The 26,161-nt window shown below is 31.9% G+C and overlaps 1 protein-coding gene across 1 annotated transcript in view; it reads left to right on the top strand.

Annotated features, from left to right (window-relative positions):
• LOC139484676 (heat shock 70 kDa protein 12A-like) overlaps nucleotides 1-17,525 on the top strand; it is a 50,676-nt gene extending 33,151 nt beyond the window's left edge. Inside the window, exon 6 of the mRNA XM_071268536.1 lies at nucleotides 15,189-17,525. Within this exon, the coding sequence (XP_071124637.1) occupies nucleotides 15,189-15,808 (620 nt within the window). The 3' untranslated portion in view covers nucleotides 15,809-17,525. The remainder of the gene's footprint in view (nucleotides 1-15,188) is intronic.
• The last annotated feature ends 8,636 nt before the right edge of the window (nucleotides 17,526-26,161 follow it).

The raw sequence follows: 26,161 nt of genomic DNA, 5'->3' as shown, positions 1-26,161 counted from the left end.
AGTCACAATCTGCAATAGTTTATTTCATTTACACACATAACTACAAATTTTTGTTCGCATGTATAAATTTCGGGTGCCAGCATGTCCTCCTTTTATTCAAAACATTGATACGTAACAAAATTTCAGTAGTTTTGATACCTCATGCTGATTTGTACATAAAAATTATTTGATCGCATTGACCAAAACTGACCATATGTGCACATTAATTTGTAAATCTATATACCCGCATAGTAAATCAGCCATATTTTTTATGTCAGGATTCAATGTATGATACAATGGATAGCAATATTGCAATATCATAAGAACAAATTCTTGTTCGCATAATTTTAGGGTGCCAGCATGTTCTCTTTTTACTCAAAATACTGATACGTAACAAAATTTCAGTAGTTTTGATACCTCAAGCTTAGGGATGACATCAAAAGATCAATGTAAGATAAAAAACTTAATTCAAATAGTTTGGGGGTGGGGGGGTTGAACGGCTGCAAGATTTGGTTATCTGACATTGATTTTTACATATCAGTCATTTCAAAAAAATGTACATTTTTCGGTTATTGTCTATTGTCTGTTTTATTTGTAAGTTTGGCATATTTTTTCAATTTAACATAACAGTTTACATATTGTGCAAGATAGTACATGCAAATATTAGTGTGCGAAGAGTTTCATATTTTTTTTTATATTCGTTGAAGTATGAAAATTCGCCAATTTCCATGCGTTCATTTTTGATAAATAACATTTGCATTCAAATTTTCTGTACATAAAACTGCATTTAAAGGTAAACAGAATGATTTTTCTTCATTTAGTAACATCATAATTAAAAATAAAGAACTTTCCATGTTTCAAATCATGACAACTTTTATTCCACAGTCACTGGAATGTCTGTTCATCAATATTTGTCCTTCCTGTTACTATTTATTTGTTTACGGAATAAAACTACTTTCTCCCTCAAATAACGGCGGTTTTTTATGGTGACGTCGTAGGCGTGGATAGAGGACGTAACGACATGGTGAAATTTTTTATGTGGAAAGATTTTGGTCATCAGAATCAAAAGATCGGTAGGTATTGATGTATGCGTACCTTTTTATAATGTCTTTAATGTTACCAGTTGATAGATAATTTTTAATTGCATAAGACTAATGAAACGCTTGTTACCGTAACTTAGGCATGGGCCGGAAGTATAAAAACACTACATCAATTATTAGGGAGCGACTATTTTAAAACCAATTTAAGTTATGTACCAATTTTTCCATCCTGTTACTGTCCTTCCTGTTACAAAGACAGCGGTAACAGGAGGGACAAAAATGGTAACAGGATAGACATACTTTGTAAGAAAACTCAAAATGCCTCTTACATTATCGCAAATAAATTGTTACACATATTTATTACCGTACGGTAAAATGTACATTTGTATTGAGGTATTTCTAGAAGAGGTCAAGTGCTACCTTGACTGGTAACAGGATGGACAAAATTATTAATTGTGCAATTATTATTTAGAATTCAGTTGCCGATATTACTGTATGTAGCTATTATTCAAGCGTGTCATATAGAATACGCATTGTTTCTTTTCAATACTCTGAATGCTTTACACTTTGCGATTTGTACTTAAGTGTTTTCTTTAGTACCTGAACTTAATTTGGTTCATTTTGTTCCTTGATGTGTTATTTTGTTCTGCTTGGGTTGTAAAACTATCATTATCATATTTTGCCATGCAACTTTTGTACTGGTTTCTTAGAGACATGATACTTTCTCGTTACAGGCAAATAGAGATATAAACCTTGCGAGACGACAGCAACACTCATGACACAAAAGAATTTCTTTTATTTAAAAAAAAGGGGGGGTGAACAACATATAAATGTGGGTATATTATACCTCCGGTTGTGGGTTGAACTCCCCTGCCCTATTCATAAAATAACAATGAAAATCTCTTCTCCGTCACATGATATTTCACAGCTACAACTATCATACTTAAATGAGATGATATAAGGAGATACAAATATTATTAGAACACCAATTTTAGTCTACAGTAGGTGCACATCATGTACGTATGAGTCGACCCATTAATTGATATAAGAATTTCTACCCATTGATTTATTGCCTTCTTAAAGTTGCAGGTCATTGATATATTTGCCATTCCAAATATAAATACTCACACCAGCGGCAAATCTGTGTGTATTATTCATTTTAATAATTTTTATAATGACATACCCCCCCTTTTTTTTTGGAAGCCTCCGTGATTTTCTTTGCCAAAACCATTGAGAGACGCTGCTACAACTTCCAGAATATTGGCTATCATTCCGAATCCAAATAAAATCAGAACCTCTTCGTGAACTTATGGAGATGATCCAAAAATCCAAGAATGACAAGCCTTCAGTGTTAAAATGTGTCAAAAACTAGATACATGTATATCAGAATCATTGACAATAAGAAAAAATAATTTGAATTTTCGTTCAGTTGTATTGTTGTGTTCTTTAAATTGTCCTCATGTTTTTAAACATATGAAATTAGTTTTGCTTTTTACGCCTATATCTTCAACCTTCTCTAAGACGGTACGATGGGTGGTTGTTCTGGTGATTGGTTAGCCTCCAGTGGACACTTAAAGGCATAATCAGGAAGAGAATATGATAAATAAATAAGAACCAACATGCTGAACTTGGTCTTAAAAGCGGTAGTTCACAGAAAGGCATGTCATCTTATGTACTGATTTTTACGACTTGCGGCAACCAAATCTTACTTCATACTTAGCGAAAAAAAAACAAAAAAAACACCAATACCAATTTTTCTCTTGTTTTTGTTTTGTTTTGGTTGTTTGACCCGGACAGGGTTGATACACGTATAAATAGTTCGTGTATAATGTTTAGATACTTATATCTCCCGTTCGTATCCCTATGAAATTCAAAATCCAGTTTTTTGTTATTGATTTTCGTGACCCAAATTATGTTTTGTCTCTACTGTTACCACTTTGTCCTCCCTGTTACTGCCTTTGTTCGTTCCTGTTACCCCAAACAATGTGTAAAATAATTTTTACAATCAACATAACTGATCTTTTGACTAAGTTTCCAGTTAGTATAATTGAAAAGGGACATAATAGTAAATTTTCAATGCCACTGTCTCCACAATATTTTTTTAAGAGTGTTTGAAAAATAAGAAATGTGATGATTTTCCTGAACTACGACTATCTGCAGATTTTTTTTGGGTAATCTACATAAATGAAAAATGTAAATGTGATTTCAAATGAACACTGCTATGCAAATGTGAGCCACACTTTTCATTGGATATTTTCTTTTCTATTATCACTTTTGCTATCAGTTAAAAAAGTAACAGGATGGACAAAATCTGACACAAGTTGGCACACAATTTTAAAATAAAATTTTCTCAAGTGTTGGTAAGATTGCATATTTGAAAAAAATATTAACAAATCAATATGCTATTGGTTTTTTAAATTAATTTGCATTTATTTTAACTTTTTTTTTGGAAAAGTTCAGATTCCGAATATGTACTTTATTTTGAAATGACTGATATATCCATATGGGTCAATCAATTTTTCCAAATTAAGTTAAGAGGGGGGTGGGGGGGGGGGGGGTCAGTGAAAAAACTATGTGAATTAAGTTTTTTATCCTTCATTGAACTTTTGATGTCGTCCCTTACTTGTACAACAAAATTTTTTGATCGCATTGACCAAAACTGACCATATGTGCACTTTAATTTGTAAATCTATATACCCACATAGTAAATCAGCCATATTTTTTATGTCAGGATTCAATGAATAATACAATGAACAGCAATATTCCAATATAATAAGAACAAATGTTTGTTCACATAAATTTAGGGTGCCAGCATGTCCTCTTTTTACTCAAAATACTGATACGTAACAAATTTTCAGTAGTTTTCATACCTTAAGCTTACTTGTACAACAAAATTATTTGACCGCATTGACCAAAACTGACCATATGTGAACTTTAATTTGTAAATCTATATACCCGCATAGTAAATCAGCCATATTTTTTATATCAGGATTCAATGTGTAATACAATGGACAGCAATATTCCAATATAATAAGAACAAATTTTTGTTCACATAAATTTAGGGTGCCAGCATGTCTTCTTTTTACTCAAAATACTGATACGTAACAAAATTTCAGTAGTTTTGATACCTCATGCTAACTTGTACAACAAAATCTTTTGACCGCATTGACCAAATGTGCACATTAATTTGTAAATCTATATACCCGCATAGTAAATCAGCCATATTTTTTATGTCAGGATTCAATGTATGATACAATGGATAGCAATATTGCAATATCATAAGAACAAATTCTTGTTCGCATAAATTTAGGGTGCCAGCATGTTCTCTTTTTACTCAAAATACTGATACGTAACAAAATTTCAGTAGTTTTGATACCTCAAGCTTACTTGTACAACAAAATTTTTTGATCGCATTGACCAAAACTGACCATATGTGCACTTTAATTTGTAAATCTATATACCCACATAGTAAATCAGCCATATTTTTTATGTCAGGATTCAATGAATAATACAATGAACAGCAATATTCCAATATAATAAGAACAAATGTTTGTTCACATAAATTTAGGGTGCCAGCATGTCCTCTTTTTACTCAAAATACTGATACGTAACAAATTTTCAGTAGTTTTCATACCTTAAGCTTACTTGTACAACAAAATTATTTGACCGCATTGACCAAAACTGACCATATGTGCACTTTAATTTGTAAATCTATATACCCGCATAGTAAATCAGCCATATTTTTTATATCAGGATTCAATGTGTAATACAATGAACAGCAATATTCCAATATAATAAGAACAAATGTTTGTTCACATAAATTTAGGGTGCCAGCATGTCTTCTTTTTACTCAAAATACTGATACGTAACAAAATTTCAGTAGTTTTGATACCTCATGCTAACTTGTACAACAAAATCTTTTGACCGCATTGACCAAATGTGCACTTTAATTTGTAAATCTATATACCCGCATAGTAAATCAGCCATATTTTTTATGTCAGAATTCAATGTATGATACAATGGATAGCAATATTGCAATATCATAAGAACAAATTCTTGTTCGCATAAATTTAGGGTGCCAGCATGTTCTCTTTTTACTCAAAATACTGATACGTAACAAAATTTCAGTAGTTTTGATACCTCAAGCTTACTTGTACAACACAATTATTTGATCTCATTGACCAAAACTGACCATATGTGCACTTTAATTTGTAAATCTATATACCCGCATAGTAAATCAGCCATATTTTTTATGTCAGGATTCAATGTGTAATACAATGGACAGCAATATTCCAATATAATAAGAACAAATGTTTGTTCACATAAATTTAGGGTGCCAGCATGTCCTCTTTTTACTCAAAATACTGATACGTAACAAATTTTCAGTAGTTTTCATACCTCAAGCTTACTTGTGCAACAAAATTATTTGACCGCATTGACCAAAACTGATTATATGTGCACTTTAATTTGTAAATCTATATACCCGCATAGTAAATCAGCCATATTTTTTATGTCAGGATTCAATGTATGATACAATGGATAGCAATATTGCAATATCATAAGAACAAATTCTTGTTCGCATAAATTTAGGGTGCCAGCATGTTCTCTTTTTACTCAAAATACTGATACGTAACAAAATTTCAGTAGTTTTGATACCTCAAGCTTACTTGTACAACAAAATTATTTGATCGCATTGACCAAAACTGACCATATGTGCACTTTAATTTGTAAATCTATATACCCGCATAGTAAATCAGCCATATTTTTTATGTCAGGATTCAATGAATAATACAATGAACAGCAATATTCCAATATAATAAGAACAACTTTTTGTTCACATAAATTTGGGGTGCCAGCATGTTCTCTTTTTACTCAAAATACTGATACGTAACAAAATTTCAGTAGTTTTGATACCTCAAGCTTACTTGTACAACAAATTATTTGATCGCATTGACCAAAACTGACCATATGTGCACTTTAATTTGTAAATCTATATACCCGCATAGTAAATCAGCCATATTTTTTATGTCAGGATTCAATGAATAATACAATGAACAGCAATATTCCAATATAATAAGAACAACTTTTTGTTCACATAAATTTGGGGTGCCAGCATGTTCTCTTTTTACTCAAAATACTGATACGTAACAAAATTTCAGTAGTTTTGATACCTTAAACTTACTTGTACAACAAAATTATTTGATCGCATTGACCAAAACTGACCATATGTGCACTTTAATTTGTAAATCTATATACCCGCATAGTAAATCAGCCATATTTTTTATGTCAGGATTCAATGTGTAATACAATGGACAGCAATATTCCAATATAATAAGAACAAATTTTTGTTCACATAAATTTAGGGTGCCAGCATGTCCTCTTTTTACTCAAAATACTGATACGTTACAAAATTTCAGTAGTTTTGATACCTCATGCTGACTTGTACAACAACATTTTTTGACCGCATTGACCAAATGTGCACTTTAATTTGTAAATCTATATACCCGCATAGTAAATCAGCCATATTTTTTATCTCAGGATTCAATGTATAATACAATGAACAGCAATATTCCAATATAATAAGAACAAATTTTTGTTCGCATAAATTTAGGGTGAGGTGCCAGCATGTCATCTTTTTACTCAAAATAAAAATACTGACACGTAACAAATTTTCAGTAGTTTCCATACCTCAAGCTTACTTGTACAACAAAATTATTTGACCGCATTGACCAAAACTGACCATATGTGCACTTTAATTTGTAAATCTATATACCCGCATAGTAAATCAGCCATATTTTTTATGTCAGGAATCAATGTATAATACAATGAACAGCAATATTCCAATATAATAAGAAAAAAATTTTATTCGCATAAATTTAGGGTGCCAGCATGTCCTCTTTTTACTCAAAATACTGATACGTAACAAATTTTCAGTAGTTTTCATACCTCAAGCTTACTTGTACAACAAAATTATTTGACCGCATTGACCAAAACTGACCATATGTGAACTTTAAATTGTAAATCTATATACCAGCATAGTTAATCAGCCATATTTTTAATGTTGGGATTCAATGTATAATTATAATCAACAGCAATATTGCAATATAATAACAACAAAGTTTTGTTCGCATAAATTTAAGATACCAGCATGTCCTCCTTTTACTCAAAATATTGAAATATGTTACAAAATTTCAGTAGTTTTGATACCTCCATGCTGATTTAAAACAAAAGTATTTGACTGCATCGACCAAAACTGACCATATGTGAACTTTAAATTGTAAATCTATATACCTGCATAGTTGATCAGCAATGTTTTTGATATCAGGAGTTTTTAGTAGGACCATAAATGTACATGTAATCAATAATATTGGTAAACTATATAAATCCAACAAAAATTCTGCATAACATGAGAAAGTCAGCATTTCATCTCTTTATTCAAAATAACAGTCACTACATATATATATAGTAGTTCATGATGGTGTGTAAAACAAAACTATTATGCCGCATCATCAAAGTACCAACACTGACATGTCTGATTATTGTCCAAATAATTATGACGTCTGGCAAGGCTATTTTTATTTTTTTCTTGGACGCCTTCCTACGTTGAAGCATACAACAATCACTTTTCAATTGTGGCGTCAGATAAATTGTTTGATGACATCCAAATTTTACGGGAACCTGTGTGATATCCAGCAATGGCGGACAAATAGCAATATTAAGGTGTATTCATTTGTAAATACTACCCTATAGCTAGTTATAATTACAATGATTTAATAAAAAAAAAAGGTTCTCTTCTGGGAATAGTATACTGTTTATCTATTATGTCGGTTGATTGATTTTGCTTATAGTCAAACCTCAAGTGGCAACTATTTCATTAAAGTGTGTATTGAGTATAATTCTGGGACATCCCATATCTCAATTAATCGGCAAAGACAAATCTCTTGATCAATCTGACGAATTTGACGAGATTGTTGATAGTTTTACCACACCGTATGCTTACGGACACTGTACAATTTCTGTTAGAATATTCTGCGGAAAATAGAATAGTTAATCCAATGCAAACAAGTTGAATAACAATGAAATATCCATGCATGTACAAATTTATGCATAAAGTAAAATTAAGGAAGGGACAGGTAAAATACGGGGAACGAAGCAACGTCGACAATGTTGTTGATATCCCGTGAATATTGCTCCGAAGCGTTGGACAACCTTTCTATCCGCCTTCTAATAAAAAAAAACCACTCTATGTGATTGTATAGGCATTTTTTCTATTCATTTAAGAATACATGTATATCAAATAAAAAAAAAGAGAATTTGTATAATATCTAGTAAAGTCTAGCGAGTAAATAATAAATGATATCTGTGGAAAAACAATGCGAATGTTGTTTACGTATTTTAATTAAAGTTCAAGTCTGATATGAAAACTCTTATAACGATAAACTGTCATAAGCAGACCTGTCCTCAGGTCTGGTCAATAGCAGACTTGTCCACAGGTCTGGTCAAAAGCAGACCTGTCCCCAGGTCTGGTCAGGAGCAGACCTGTCCACAGGTCTGGTCTGATGCAGACCTGTTCTCAGGACTAGTCAAAAGCAGACTTGTCCACAGGTCTGGTCTGGGGCAGACCTATCCTCAGGACTGGTCAAAAGCAGACTTGTCCACAGGTCTGGTTTGGAGCAGACTTGTCGATCTGTAGGTCTGCAGCAGTCCTACAAAAGCAGACCGTAGGTCTGGTCCACCTACGACGAAGTTAACTTGCTTGACTGCTTAAAAATTCTCAAGTTAACTTAGAAAGCAGTCAACAAGTTAACTCTAAGTTAACTTTTGTCAAGGTTAGGACTGCACCCATCTGTACATGGTAGAATCCTATGAACAATCTTAAACCCATTAAGGAGTTATTGCTCTTTATAGTCAATTTTTAACAATTTTTATAAAAAAAAAAGTTTGTAAATTTTTTAAATTTTTACAAAATATTTTCCACTGTCACTTCTGGGCCAAGTTTATTATAGGTAAATATAATTGAAAGCAGCAAGTTTGTTCAGTAAAGTAAGATCTACAAACGCATCACCAACATAAAAACACAATTTTGTCATAAATCCTTCTGTGTCCTTTGTGTAATATGCACATAGACCAAAGTTAGCGACACAGGCTCTTTAGAGCCTCTAGTTATTTTTAGCCATGGCGTTGTTAGTTTATTATTCCCCACCCAACGAAGTTGCAGATGGGTATGATGTTTTTGACCCGTCTGTCTGTCTGTCTGTCTGTCTGTCTGTCTGTCTGTCCGTCAGTCCTATTTCTTGCCATCGCAACTTCTCTTAAACCACACAGCAGAATTTTATGAAACCTTTTCAGATAATTAGATCATACTATGCAGATGTGCATATCAACAGAAAATTACGATTCAATTTTTTAGTAGGAGTTACTCCCCTTTTAACTTATTTGCTTCAACTAACTACTGCACCAGTTTGTCATAGCAACTTCTCTGAAACCACACACCAGAATTTCATGAAACTTTGTATATAATAAAGACATACTACGTTGATGTGCATAGTGACAGGAAATTATGATTAAATTTTTTTCTAGGAGTTACGTCCCTTGAGCGCGCTCACTAAGGTTCTTTAATTTGTCCAGTTACAATGTGGGGCGTGGGATATGTGAGCGCGCACACTTAGGTTGTTTAATTTTCAATCTATGAGTTTGACTGTCCCTCTAGTATCTTTCGTCTCTTTTTTATATAAAATCTTCTAATTTTTAATGTTAATTCAAGTGAACACAGAAATGCTGCTATTTGGCTAGCTATCAAAAAGCTAATGCTATATAATGGGATTAGAATGAAATTTTTGTTAATGGAAAATTTGATTTCTATGTTCTAAATAAATATGGCAGGAATTTACACTAAAGAATTGTACCAATGTGTGGTTTATCAAAAGCCATCAACATATATGTATATATATAAAGTGCCTACAAAATCAACCGGCGCATATATAGTGAAGCCCAGGCGGTCGTGTGGTCTAGCGGAACGGCTACAGTGCAGGCGATTTGGTGTCACGATATCTCAGTAGCATGGGTTCGAATCCCGGCGAGGGAAGAACAAAAATCTTATATAATTCCCTTTCTTTTCAAATATATACCTGCATGAACAACCTATCTATCTTGTCTTTGGACCAAATCCTCCTGTCATCTGTTTTGTTGTTCTTAAGAAAATGTATGTTTAGCTTCTCCAGACCCCTAATCTCAGAAATGTCCTTCTATAATGATAATGTCTCTGCACGTTAGGTTACAGTGCGCATTATTTCAATCCAACTTTGAACATAGAAAAATGCAACCAAATACCTTGCCGTCACAAAGTTTTACGGTAAAAATTTGACAGATCCACTGAGACCCAATTTCACTCACGGCTAGAAATGTTTGAAAATATACGTACTTTTACCTTTTTTTGATTCAAAATATCTAATAGAAATAATGACAAATGATGAAATGTACAGCTGAGAAAGGATGACGCAATTTTAGGAGAGAATAAATGGAGACCTCCATAAACTTTAAAGTTTGGGAGAAAATAAAATAACGAAATTCATATAATTTTACGGAAGTGAACTGCCGGATTATATGAATTGAACTTTTCGGAAATTAAAAAAAAGCAAGTGTCCCATACAAATCAAAGATGTAAAGTATTTTGCAACAAAAACATACATTTCAGGGATACAACTACTTAAACAAATTAAGTTTTCAAATAAAACACTTTCCTCCGCCATGGGCTAGCAAATATTCTTTTGGTAATAAATGAAGTTAATTATCCAAATGTGTAGGAATGAATATTCAGACTAGTTAACGTAATTCAAGAGTGGTGATGTTTATTTATCTTTAAATTGTCGAGGCAAAGCATAACCGATGACTACTTTCAACAAATTAATATTATTTTTTGGTTGGTATTCGTCAATAATCGTTCAGAAGATCTGTAGCACACATTTGTTTTTTACCGATAAAATGTTCATTGCATTTGATAATTGCAATCATGTATGATCGAGTTTGAGTCTTTGGAAAGTGTTTAGCACTAAGTATTCAACACAACAGGTCAGGATTTACTTATTGTATTGAGGTCTATCATTCTTAGTCTTATTACATAATTATTTTACTTTAATATATACATCTTACACGTACTGTTTTAAAGCATTCGGGTATCGGGACTCTTAAGGTGGTACCTAAGGTAGCACTCCACAGTTAGGTGTGTAGTTTCGCATTTTGGCCCCTGTGGATTTTTCAAATATGAGAGCTAGTGTGCAATAAAATTCATTTTTGGACAGCTGAGTATTAAAATAGCCTTTGTATTGGGTTTATATGAACATCAAGATTATGTAATGTATGTAATATAGGCTGTTTTCTGTATGACAGTCCGTATTTGCATGTCCCTACCATACATTGGTCCGGCAATTATTGCAATGTTTTTTTCCAACTTTTTATCGCACGAACTTTGTGATTGGATTTTACGAAAAAATGAGGCGAAAGACACCCATTTTTTATTTGATCATTAGATTTATGAAAACAGTTTCTAAAAAGGTATCAGTCAAAGGCATTGAAATTCTAGTTTGATCAAAATTTTGGGGGGATATGTGACATGTCCACCCCCCTTTTTGCAATATTGTATGGTAAATAAATGCAGAATGTTGCCATGGATACACATAAAAGGAATTAATTTTCACTCTTTTAACTTTTGAAAATCAAATCTATGGAATATACTGATTACATACATATGCACATGTACAACACAAACAGTTAGGTTAATGTATTAGAAATCCAGGAATAGGAGATGATAAAACATTTTGTGGCTCATTTTTTATTTTATTTTCTAACTGTGGAGTGCTACCTTATGGCACATCAGAAAGCACAGAAATGCACTTTTTAAGATAAAATTTACCACAAATCTTTAGTCTTTTATGTTCTTATTTTAGTTCTGAAGGTAAAAAATCTGCTAGGAATGCAATTTATGTTTATTTTATTGTTTACTGTCCTTAGCAACCAAATATACACATTTTGACACTTAGACATGTTGCGGTCTTAAATTTGTACTCAATTAGCTTCACCATTGTAACCAAAGATTGCCCTTTATATGATGTCCTCAGAATGTATCGCTTTATATTTTTGAATGCGAATAAGTCAAATAAACATTTTTAGCAGGATTTTATATTATAATTTGGCATTAATTAAATTTAATGATGCCAGTACTGCTAGAAATTTATACCCTGCTTGAGAGCTTCTAAACCAAGGTTAGGTATGCTATTTACAGCAAAATTGACCTATAAGTGCTTTCAAATACCTAAAAATTGTACAATTTGTCCTCTTTGAAGGTAATTTTATGATTTTAAATAAGATAATGGGAAAAGTTTTAGAAATTTACCCCAAAAATGAGACAGACTTGAAGTTTTTCACTATGATCCAGCATTTATTTTTAAATCACCTTTTGTCGCGTTTCAACATCAACTGCTAACCTTCATAAAATCTTTATTACTGAACCAATTTTAAAAACTAAGGTACCATTTTCATCGTAACAGCTAGTAGAACACAGAAAATATAATAAAAATTGAGGCAGGAGGGAAAAAATTTCACCTTAAGGTAGCACTCCACAGTTAGGTGTGTAGTTTCGCATTTTGGCCCCTGTGGATTTTTCAAATATGAGAGCTAGTGTGCAATAAAATTCATTTTTGGATAGCTGAGTATTAAAATAGCCTTTGTATTGGGTTTATATGAACATCAAGATTATGTAATGTATGTAATATAGGCTGTTTTCTGTATGACAGTCCGTATTTGCATGTCCCTACCATACATTGGTCCGGCAATTATTGCAATGTTTTTTTCCAACTTTTTATCGCACGAACTTTGTGATTGGATTTTACGAAAAAATGAGGCGAAAGACACCCATTTTTTATTTGATCATTAGGAAGATTTATAAAAACAGTTTCTAAAAAGGTATCAGTCAAAGGCATTGAAATTCTAGTTTGATCAAAATTTTGGGGGGATATGTGACATGTCCACCCCCCTTTTTGCAATATTTTATGGTAAATAAATGCAGAATGTTGCCATGGATACACATAAAAGGAATTAATTTTCACTCTTTTAACTTTTGAAAATCAAATCTATGGAATATACTGATTACATACATATGCACATGTACAACACAAACAGTTAGGTTAATGTATTAGAAATCCAGGAATAGGAGATGATAAAACATTTTGTGGCTCATTTTTTATTTTATTTTCTAACTGTGGAGTGCTACCTTATGGCACATCAGAAAGCACAGAAATGCACTTTTTAAGATAAAATTTACCACAAATCTTTAGTCTTTTATGTTCTTATTTTAGTTCTGAAGGTAAAAAATCTGCTAGGAATGCAATTTATGTTTATTTTATTGTTTACTGTCCTTAGCAACCAAATATACACATTTTGACACTTAGACATGTTGCGGTCTTAAATTTGTACTCAATTAGCTTCACCATTGTAACCAAAGATTGCCCTTTATATGATGTCCTCAGAATGTATCGCTTTATATTTTTGAATGCGAATAAGTCAAATAAACATTTTAGCAGGATTTTATATTATAATTTGGCATTAATTAAATTTAATGATGCCAGTACTGCTAGAAATTTATACCCTGCTTGAGAGCTTCTAAACCAAGATTAGGTATGCTATTTACAGCAAAATTGACCTATAAGTGCTTTCAAATACCTAAAAATTGTACAATTTGTCCTCTTTGAAGGTAATTTTATGATTTTAAATAAGATAATGGGAAAAGTTTTAGAAATTTACCCCAAAAATGAGACAGACTTGAAGTTTTTCACTATGATCCAGCATTTATTTTTAAATCACCTTTTGTCGCGTTTCAACATCAACTGCTAACCTTCATAAAATCTTTATTACTGAACCAATTTTAAAAACTAAGGTACCATTTTCATCGTAACAGCTAGTAGAACACAGAAAATATAATAAAAATTGAGACAGGAGGGGAAAAATTTCACCTTAAGGTAGCACTCCACAGTTAGGTGTGTAGTTTCGCATTTTGGCCCCTGTGGATTTTTCAAATATGAGAGCTAGTGTGCAATAAAATTCATTTTTGGATAGCTGAGTATTAAAATAGCCTTTGTATTGGGTTTATATGTACATCAAGATTATGTAATGTATGTAGTATAGGCTGTTTTCTGTATGACAGTCCGTATTTGCATGTCCCTACCATACATTGGTCCGGCAATTATTGCAATGTTTTTTTCCAACTTTTTATCGCACGAACTTTGTGATTGGATTTTACAAAAAAATGAGGCGAAAGACACCCATTTTTTATTTGATCATTAGGAAGATTTATGAAAACAGTTTCTAAAAAGGTATCAGTCAAAGGCATTGAAATTCTAGTTTGATCAAAATTTTGGGGGGATATGTGACATGTCCACCCCCCTTTTTGCAATATTTTATGGTAAATAAATGCAGAATGTTGCCATGAATACACATAAAAGGAATTAATTTTCACTCTTTTAACTTTTGAAAATCAAATCTATGGAATATACTGATTACATACATATGCACATGTACAACACAAACAGTTAGGTTAATGTATTAGAAATCCAGGAATAGGAGATGATAAAACATTTTGTGGCTCATTTTTTATTTTATTTTCTAACTGTGGAGTGCTACCTAACACTACAGGAAGATACCCTGTATAATCAGCTTAACGTTTTAATTACGTTGTTTTGTTAAGGGAATATTAAGCTTCTTAATGATAAAAATTAGTGTCAGTCAAACTGCTATATAACCTGTGTAATTTTTCTGATAAAATGGTTGGTTCAAATTTTTTGAAAATTTTATTATATATTTTTGTCAAAGGGTCAAAGTAAATGCTCTGTCAAAATTTTATGAAAATTAAACGAGCCAAATTAATTTTAGTGAAAGTGTTTAGGTACCACTTTAAGATCTATTTAAAACGTGTTTCTCTTTACCTGTTTTCTAGTTGTTCTTGCTTTTATTTGCCATTTCCAGTTTAAAGATGACTGTTTCTATATACTAGTAGTACAATACGAACTAAATTTTCTGGATTTTTCTTGTATTTAGAAAACTATATAAACTCACTTTTGTCGACACCTCACACATTTAAAAAGTCTTTCGACTTATGAACAATATTTCATTGGTTTTTAGGTGGATCCGCCGATATCACAGTTCATCAAAGAAATAAAGATGGCAATGTACGGGAGGTCATTCCACCCCGTGGTGGTCCATGGGGTGGGAAATCTATAGATGAAGCTTTCCATAATTTTCTAAAAAGTATCTGCGGACCCAGAGTCATGGAGGAGTTAAGAAAAACTGAACTTGGGGACTTTATTGACCTATTCAGAGAATTTGAAACTAAAAAGAAGTCAATTCGTATAAATCAAACTAACAAAGTAGTCATTACATTGCCTGTTGCCTTAATTGAAATAGTTGAAAGCCATAGGGGTAAAATGGAGACTGCTCTAGAGCAATCAATATATCGGGATTCAGTTACCTACAGCAAACAAAAGATGCATATTGTGCCTGATACATTCAGAGATTTGTTTAAACATACTATAAAAGATTTGGTAGAACATCTTGATGCTATGCTTCGTCAGGCAGAGTTACGTGATTTGAAAACTATTGTCATGGTTGGAGGTTTTTCAGAATGTGAGCTCGTTCAACACAGAGTCATGGAGAGATTTGGAAGAAATATAAAAATAATCATTCCCGAAGAAGCTTGGCTTGCTGTTTTAAAAGGAGCTGTCTTATATGGTCATTCAGCTTAGATCAATAGTTTGAATTCCATTAGACAAAATGATTAGGGTGAACTAAATTTATCATCAAATTGCATGAATAGAAATAAGGAGGAAAAAAGTGAAGAAAAAAGAAAACAGTAGGGGGAACAAATATGCAGGCATCTTATAATTGAATGAGGGATGGCCAAGATTTTATGGTTTCTTCAGTCATTGAAACCTCTCTTTTGTGTATGCTGAATCTTTTTTTTAAACTACATTCTATTCATCAAATATTACATAAACCACCAAGATTCCAAGCTTCTCTTGGCGTACCCTGTTACAGAGAATAATCAGCAGATTAAATTAATTGAAATACATTTTGGTTACAAAACACTTTGCTAGAGAAAAATGTTTAAATGTTCAATGATTATGTTTCTTTTAATTGTAAATAACATTGGACTTATTGTCTTATGTCTATTAATATTAGCATCTACTCTTTTTGTGTATTCATAAACAAAAATTCGGTAGACGTCTTTGGTTTTTGTTTTCTGTTCAGATACATAGTACGACTTGTATATTGCAAAAATAAGAATTGTAATCAAAAATTTTATTGAATAATTCTTGTTGTCTTTAATTTTGTAATCAAATATAAGGTGTTGTTATTTTATTGAAAAATCTTTATTATTCTTTTTTAAGAGCTCATGTTTTTGTTGCTAAAATCTTGTCAAAAAGAACAATTGAAAATATAATGAGCATAGTCTTCTTCTATGTTACAAAAATTACACAAACAATTATTAGTTATTTTCCATTGTAATAAAAGCTTTTTGGTTGGTACAATAAACTGTAGTAGTTTCCATCTGTGTATATTTAACTTATTTTCAGTTAAGTACTTAAAAATTTAGTTATATAATGAATTTATATTCGGAGCTTTTTGTATTATTAGAATTTTCAGCTGCCTGTTTTTATCCTTACTGACTATTCTTTTTTACTATTCACTAGAGAGGCATTTTTTCCCAAAGACATGGATCATCAATTTGATTTAATTATAAAATCCTATCAGTTGACAACTCCAATTTAATTTAATTGTTTAAAATACAATAATAACTTATCTTTTGAGTGAATATTTATTCCAAGATTAAAACAACCTATTAGGTCTGTCATAAAAAAGTTACGGTCAACTCGACTTTTAGAAATCGATGAGCCATGTCGTTTAAATTTAATGTCTCCATATTAATATTGTTTATGGTGTTATAATTATATATTTTATTTTGTTCCGTTATTTATTATTTGTATGTATGTTCTAATTTGCAATCTTGACTTATATTTAAAAATTGACTATGAGGGTGGATTGAAAACAAAACTTTACCGCAAAAGGTATGATTTCAGCTTTCCAATTTTGAACTTTCCATTTCTAAGTAGCAAAAAGTAAAATCACAAAAATACTGAACTCATTGGAAAATCAATTCGGAAAGTCCATGATCACATCGCAAAATCAAATAACAAAACGTTCCAGCAACACCTTCATACAAGGTATATATCTCCCAATTGATACGATATTCCCGTCCGTGCTTGCATTTCTTATCATGATTTTCTTGATAGAGAGTTGCTGCTCACAAGGATTCTACTAAACCAAGAGTTCCAAATGGTGAAGTTGAAATCATCCCTTCATAAATGTTACGGACGCCACCACGAGTAGGTTGACCGTTATGAAATAACCGTTTCACAAATGATATCGGATATGTTCCTTATGTCGTAACTACAATCTCCTTCCCATTCATGAATGTGACCTACCTAATTAGACTTTTTAACAGATTTGTTATCACATAAGCAACACGACGGATGCCACATGTGGAGCAGAATCTGCTTACCCTTCCGGAGCACATGAGATCACCCCTAGTTTTTGTTGGGATTCGTGTTGCTTATTCTTTACTTTTCTATGTTTTGTCATGTGTACTATTGTTTGTCTTTGTGTCTTTTTCATTTTTAGCCATGGCGTTGTCAGTTTATTTTCGTATTATGAGTTTGACTGTCCCTCTGGTATCTTTGGTCCCTCTTTTACAACACTTGTGTCTATTTCTTATTGTCAATGATTTTAGACAATAAAAATATGTTTAAATCAAATAGATTAGAGAGTCATATAACATTTAATTTGAAAAAGTTGATATTTCCATGTGACATTTACTTTACTTTGAACAGAATTTTCTTGTTTAACTATGTCAATCCAATTTTATGGAATGGATTGTTTCAATTTATGAAATTGAGCAATCCAGTTTACCTTACACTATAATTGTTCAAATTTATTGTTTTGATAAAAAAAAATAGTGTCATCAAGAATGTTATTTAAGTATATTATATCACTTTTAATCCAGTTTTCAAGATTAGTGGTTTATTATGACATGCAATAAATAGATCCCCCCATATTGTTTGTTTTCTTATATCAGCATATGTCACTTGTGGATTTGTTTGTCCACCCCCGGTCGAAATCAAGGACCCTATTAATTCCCTATATAATTCTGGAACATATTTAAGATATTCTAAATGTTTTTTATCATCTAAATTCATATAAGTTATAACTAAAATATGACAAAACACTTTTAGATATTTAAAAGGTATAACCTTCCAGTTGGCAAATTTACCATTAACAAGTCTATATACCCACGATGCCTTAGGGACGACATCAAAAGATCAATGTAAGATAAAAAACTTAATTCAAATAGTTTGGGGGTGGGGGGGGGGGGGGGGGGGGGGGGGGGGTTGAACTGCTGCAATATTTGGTTATCCGACATTGATTTTTACATATATCCATATGGGTCAATCAATTTGTCCCAAATTAAGTTAATAGGGGGGTAGGGGGGTCAGTGAAAAAACTATTTGAATTAAGTTTTTTATCCTTCATTGAACTTTTGATGTCGTCCCTTAAGTGATATAAAATAACTGTATATGCTGTATCTATCTTAAATGTCAACAAAATATTTGTACAACCAAAGATTGATTAAAAATCTTTAACTTCTAGTTGTAAATATTTCATGCATATTCAGACGCATACCAATCAACAATAAATGAGTAGTGGTTGATTCGGAAGAGGACAAGGAGGGTATGTTTGGGGACAGAAATGTGGCAAAACAATATTATATTCAATGAAAATAGACCACGCATGGTGACCCTTAGTTGTATACTCTTATGTCAGTTTGTCTCTGGTAGATGTGAGTGGAATAGGATATTTGGTATAGTTCTATTAGGAAGTATAAAATATATACAAATTGGCTATATTGTTACCAGTGACATAAATATCGTTCAAGGCCGAGAGGTTGATACCTTGTAAGGAGCACACCTTTGTGTGTTTAATTGAGATATACGTAAAAGCCATACAGATATAACATAGGTTATGTAGCTGCAAAGAAATGAGAAGTTGGCTATAAAATATCATAAATCATGATGTTTGTCATAAATTCAATAATGAAAATTTGTCATTAGATCAAACGTTTACAAATGTTGTACAAAGAAGCAATTTAACCCACTGCCGAAATGTAACAGAAAGTTTCAAAATCTATCTTTCTCAACGTAAATGTAGCTCTAGAATATTTTGTGCATAAGTGTATGATTAGGTATGTATTTTTTTTTTAATATAGTCATAATTTACAAGGAATGTGTAGTCCTAGATGTTTCTGTTGCTTACCATTACCATAAACGGAGCAAACTAAGACTTTTCGTTCCCTAGATATATATCATAAAATTTTGTATGAGTGCTAATGAGACAACTCTCCATTTCAGTTGTAATTTGTAAACCATTATAGGTCAAAGTACAGCTTTCAACATAGAGCCTTGGCTCGAACCGAAATGACCCCAAAATGACTAGTGTAGATAGCCATTCTTTTGGTAGTTCTTACCTAGTGTCTGACAAACTATAGTTGAATGGAGATTACATGTCCAGTCATTCCAATCATAGGTCAAAATAGAATCGTATCTCACACAATGTTGATCACCACCAGCGTTATTTGGGTCTCCTGTGAAACAGTTCATTTTTAATTGTAGCACAATACAATAAATCGGTATTGTAATTGTATCTTACACAATTAGTTTGAAGTAGATAATTTGAATCTTTAGTTTCTTGCTTTTTCATTCCTGTGTTTGTTTAATCAATTTCAAAAGAGATTGACGTGTTGATCAGTAATAGGTCAAATCTTTCACATACAGTTACTTTAATTTCAAGTTTGTTTCATAAGTACAGTCGGAAATCTGACCCGGTTTGACCCGAATTCTTAAAGCACCAATGGAGGTCATGTGATTACCATATATGGGCATTTTTTTACCAAAAAAAGTGAAGTCCGTTTTTTTTTAATTTGTAGTTTTATGCATGAATTGAAACTAATTTGCTATTAAGTGAACATTCTTGAGTATGTAAGAAGTATATCGATCAACTTAATTATGGATTAAACTCATTTTTTCTCTCAAAATGTGTCTTCAAAGTCTAGGTGTTGACCAAAAAAAATCGGTCACAGGAAATTTTCTTTCTCAACTTCTCGGAAAGTTATGCTGAATATGATTTTGTGCCACTTGATACGCTGTAATATGCAAAAGTGCAACTTCGATGTGTCGATATTTCTGACGAGGCGGGGCCGATAGTAATTTACGAGTTACGTCCCTTTGTTTGACACTCTCATGAACGAACTATTATTATATTAAGCACCATCTGCTGTTATCTACATGTGGATATTATTAAAATAATGTTATTAAAAATATTTTGATACTAAAGATATGTGTATTTTTTTTTTAGAGAAACAAATTTAAACACCTTCCAGAGCTCAGTCTCAGTGAAATAAGCCCTATGTGATCCTATGTGTCATATAAATTCATAATACTAGAACACACCCGTGATATCGCGGGTCTGTGACTGAATTAAAGTATATAACTATGCGCAAGCATTATTTTAGTATTAGTATTGTCATCTGAAAAAGTCATGCCGATTATAAGATACAGTTTTCTCTGCTTTCAAATCTTTCTGTTTGAACCCGTCGAACTGGAACTTATCAATTATTGGTAATATTAATTATTTAGAAAACAAAAGGTCCTGGAATGGAGTATTTTTTAATCAACAGCATTGTCCTATATTAGTTATAAATAAAGTTGAATTCTTTGATTCGCTGTTTTACGTCATGCCCGCTAACAAATTGAAAACTGTACCTATACGCCATTTTTAGTATTCGTATTGTTATCTTAGAAAGTCTTACTGATTAAAATACTACAATAGGTAACAATTCGACAATTTAGTAGTGTCAACCCTGTGATTATGACCCGTGTATATAGCATATTAATCCTGAATACACCGTTTGTTGGTGCGCCTGTCAGATGCGGAACGTACAGATAGGGTATTATAGGTAACAGGTGAATATACGATTGGTATCGGTATCTGACTCGACCCGGAACTTCTTAATTATTGGCAATATTAATTACGTGGAAAACAAAAGGGCCTGGAGTGGTGTAATTTTTAATCTACACCTTAGTACTATATTAGTTATATATAAAGTTGAATTCTTTGATTCGTCGTTTTTACGTGATGACGGCTGACAAATTGGACCTCGTAATTTTAGTATTATAGATTATTATTCCAAGAATAAATCTATATTTTGGTAAGTATTTTTACTGCTGCAACCTAATTATTTCAACACAGAAATAAATTTCTACTACATTAATACAAGGGGTAGCTAAAATATGCATGAATACTGGATCAAGACAGGATAAAATTGATCACAAATAGGAATTCCTTTTAATTACTGATACCAGGTCCTAAGTTACCTTTTTCATTTAAACATTAAAGAGATTATAATGAAAGTATTCTGAATCTAAATTCAACATTATTTGAAATAAAAGGAAATAGTTTGCAATCCTTGTATGAACAAACTAAATATATATTTAACAATAAATTTTGACTCATTAATTTCATGCAAGTTCTTATGAATGGACTCACATTGTGAAAAAAACACTAAACCGATAGTTGGATAAATGGTTCTAATCATGAACTTGAAAATAAATAAGAACATAAAGACTCAGTCTTATATTTTTCTTTTTCTATTTAAAAAAATAATAATAACTATGCATTTTTATATTTATAAAAGAATTTCAGAGCAGTTTCTGAGTGCTTAGTCAATAATTATGTTTTAGATCACAAGTCACATTTCATGTCAGTATGAACATGCTTTGAATGCAAGTCTGAAAGAGATTGTTCAAAAGGACAGGACTTTATTAATTTTATTTTTGCAGGATTGATCAGGATTCCTTCATCACAAAAAAGTATATTTATATCATAAACAATGAATGAGTTTTGTGTTAGTCATCTAAAGCAGTTAAGGTTGTGCACAGACAGTATAAGATTTCCTTACCTTGTTTAAGTTAAGTCAAATATTTCACTGACTTAAAGGGAATAATTAATCCAGTCAAATATTCACAGCTAAACTCGCCATTAATTTTTCAAACAAAACACTAAATGTGTGTACATTGTGTTCAGATGCAAGGTGACATCGATGTGTAAGACCAAAAAACTACAATGTCAAAAAATGTCTTTCTTTTGGAATTTCGTTCAAACGGGGTTTTCTAAGGGGGGATGGAACGTTATCCTTGATTTTTTAAAACTTTGAGATACGTATTATAAATTTGTTGTATAGTCTTTGTGAAAAAAAGAAGAAAAAATAACAGACAATTTCGCATCATTTATAAACGACGATCAACGGCATTACGTAATTGTTAAAAGACGGCCAATGTGACATGTTTAAGTATTATTTTCTTTTAATAATAAAATCCATTCTTAAAACTATCAAAAGAAATCTATTTCTGACCCTAATGGCAAGTAAGAAACAGAAAAAAAGAAAAACTTCAAAATTGGCGCCAATTTTTTCCGCGAAATTAACGCAATTTCAGAATGGCGGGTTTTAATATCAATCCCATTGTTGTCTTAAGAAAGTAGCAACAACGGTCGTTTCTAAGGGCTTGCTTTCCGACTGAGTATGTCTCACCATAGCCGAATGCTCTGAATCCGATATCAATTTCGCTGTTCCTTCTTGATCTATATTCGTTAGTCCAACCCTAACGTTATCACCAATGTACCCTAATATAAAAAGTTAACAAAATGTCTTTATAGTTCAGTATTTGTAAAATTGTAAAGACATACATATTTCAAGGCAAAGTCGCTTGCGTTGACTGATTTAACTGTGCTTGCTTATTATAAAATATTGTTTAGCGACTATCGCAATAACATAGCTATAGATAGACAAATTGGTGGCGAATTTGATGAGTTTTAGGGACCCAAGTATCTGCACTGTAGTGCACAATAAGGACTTTTCTTGGGGTTAAAATTCTTCGTGTCTCGAAAAAAATGAAAGAACAATGGGACTGATATTAAAACCCGCCATTCTGAAATTGCGTTTATTTTGCGGAAAAAATAATTTAGCGCCATTTTTTTCTTTTTTCTTTTGTCTGTTTTTGAATTGCCATTAAGGTCAGAAATATATTTCCTTTGATTTTTTAAAGCATGGTTGATCATGGTTCTTATTAAAGAAAATAATACTTAAACACGTTAAATTGGCCGTCTTTTAACAATTACGTAACGCCGTTGATCGACGTTTATAAATTATGCGAAATTGTCTGTTAATCTTTTTCTTCTTTTTTCACAAATAAACAAAGATTATATATTCTATACAAAAGATTTCTAATACGTATCTCAAAAGTAAAAAAAAATAAGTCTAACGTTCTATCACCCCTTAGGAATCCCCACTGGAACTAAATTCCAAAGGAAAGACATTTTTGACATTGTAGTTGTTTGGTCTTATACATCGATGTCAACTTGCATCTGAACACAATGTACACACATTTAGTGTGTGTTTTTTTTAAACCAATGACGAGTTCAGCTGTGAATATTTGACTGGATTTAACAATTATCTTAAAGTCGGTGAAATGTTTGACTTAACTAAAAACACGGTATGGAAATCTTCTGTCTTTGCACAACCCTAACTGCTTGAGATGACTGACACAATACTCATTCATTGTTTATAATAATATAATTTTTTTGTGATAAGGGAATTCTGCAAAAGTAAATGAAAAAGTCTTGGCCTAAATTTGAACTTATGCAAACAACCATTTGATTTTCTGGTGGTTGTAGTGGTGGTGGGGAAAGGGGGGGGGGGGGGGGCTATTGATTTTTTTTAGGAAAGAAAGTTTTTTTCCAATTTTTGGATAAAAAAATAATTTGTTTTTGAACCTGAGAAAAAAAATGTTTGTTTTACAGTCAGCTGCCATTAAATGAAATGCTAAAACTAATTTCATTTTATTTAAAATAATGAAGATTTTACATTCAGAATACTTTCATTATGATCTCTTTTAAGTTTAAATGAAAAAGATAGGACCAGATATCAGGAATGAAAAGGAACTCCTGTTTTTTTATCATTTTAATCCTGTCTTGATCCATTATTCATGAATATTTTGACTACCCCTTGTATTAATTGAGAAGAAATTTATTTCTGTTTTAAATAATTTGGTTACAGCAGTAAAAATACTTACCAAAACATAAATTTTAAATTAACTCTTGGAATATTAAATTAATATTAAATTATTATCCCTAGTATGGCACATGGGGACACATAGTGCCTATTGTACTGGGAATGAGTTCTGAAAAGTGATAAAATGTGTTTCTCTAATGTTTTGCACATGTTAACAGTATCAAAATATATTTAATAAGATTATTTTAATAATATCCACATGTAAATAACAGCAGATGGTGCTGATATAACAATAGTTTGTTCATGATAATGTCAAACAAAGGGACGTAACTCGTGAATAACCGTCGGCCCCGCTTCGCCAGAAATATCGACACATCGAAGTGGCACTTTTGCGTATCACAGCGTATCAAGTGGCACAAATTTGACATATCATAGTCCAAGTTATGTTACATAACATAATTTAAATTCAGCATAGCTTCCCGAGAAGTTAAGAAAGAAAAATACGATTTTAATTTTCTGTGACCACCTTGACTTTGAAGACACATTTCGAGAGAAAAAAATGAGTTTAATCCATAATTGAGTTAAGTAATATATTTATTATATACTCATGAATGTTCTTTTAAAACGAAATTAGTTTTAATTCATGCAAAAAAATACAAATTCCAAAAAACGGGCTTCACTTTTGTGGTAAAAAAATGCTCATATATAGTAATCACATGATGTCCATTGTTGCTTTAAGAAATGGGGTCAAACCGGAGTCAGCTTTCCGACTGTTTATTAATTCATAATATATTAATAACATTTCATCATACAGGGTTCGAATTAAAGATTTTGTGTACTGGCCAGCCGGATCCGTGTCTACTGGTCCCGGAAAAATGACATCTATCTGACAAACACTAATATAAATGACAGATGTTTACTTTTATTTTAATGTTTTCTTTTTTCATATGTTAGCCAAGATTGAAGAAAGCGAGAGACTCTTGGTCCCGGCTTTGATAAAGGCTTTGATAATCCCAATAATATTCTTTATCAAAATTAGGATCAGGGACAGAAAAAACGTCAACATTGTCTTCCATATCACCACAATCCTCACGACGAACACATAATGCATGACTTGGTCATCTGAAGTGCGGCGGGTCTCCAGAAATATACAACTCGTCTTAACATCAACCCAACAATGTTAGATATATTAATTTGCTTTCGCAAATTTTCTTGTTCTTCCCTCTCCCTCGCCGGGATTATATATATATATATAATTTAACTATTCCCGATCTTTTTCCGGGGATTGTTTGTATTTACGTTTCCTTTTGACAATTTCATAAACTTTATTCAGATCTTCCTTTTAAAATTGAATGTTACTTATTTATTTTTTTGTCCGGCGGTTGAATCCTTCCAAAAATTTCCACACATTGTGTTGTTGTGAAGGACGCTCAACCGAAATTTAATCCATGCATTCATAAATTAAAACAATGCATTAGTAAACATTGGGACCTACTAAAACAGGATGCAGTTTGCAACGAAATATTTTCAAGCAAACCAATAATAGTTTATAAAAAGCATAAAAATATTGCAGATCTATTGACAACGACAACATTAAAGTAAATTGATATAGGTAAATCCCTGATGATGGCGGGCCTACAATGTTTAAACCCTTTCATAAATGTTATACAAATATCATTAGCATATAATACAAAAACCGCCGAAACATTAAATTAATGTCGGATTGATGGAAAGCAATTGCAAGTCTACTAATACTAGCATCATGTGATCATTTTGTAATATAATTACAATAGCATACTTATAGAATGTATACGGAGTCTTCCGAATAAGATTGTTTGCTATCGGAATTCGGATTGATGTTGGAATACGTAGATGTTAGGTGTTACTTTTATACAAAGTTTGCGTTGGGGACTGTGTC

This window comes from Mytilus edulis, chromosome 8 (genome assembly GCF_963676685.1).
Source record: "Mytilus edulis chromosome 8, xbMytEdul2.2, whole genome shotgun sequence".
In the NCBI taxonomy this organism is placed as follows: Eukaryota; Metazoa; Mollusca; class Bivalvia; order Mytilida; family Mytilidae; genus Mytilus; species Mytilus edulis.
This window is presented reverse-complemented; position numbering and strand designations above follow the sequence as displayed.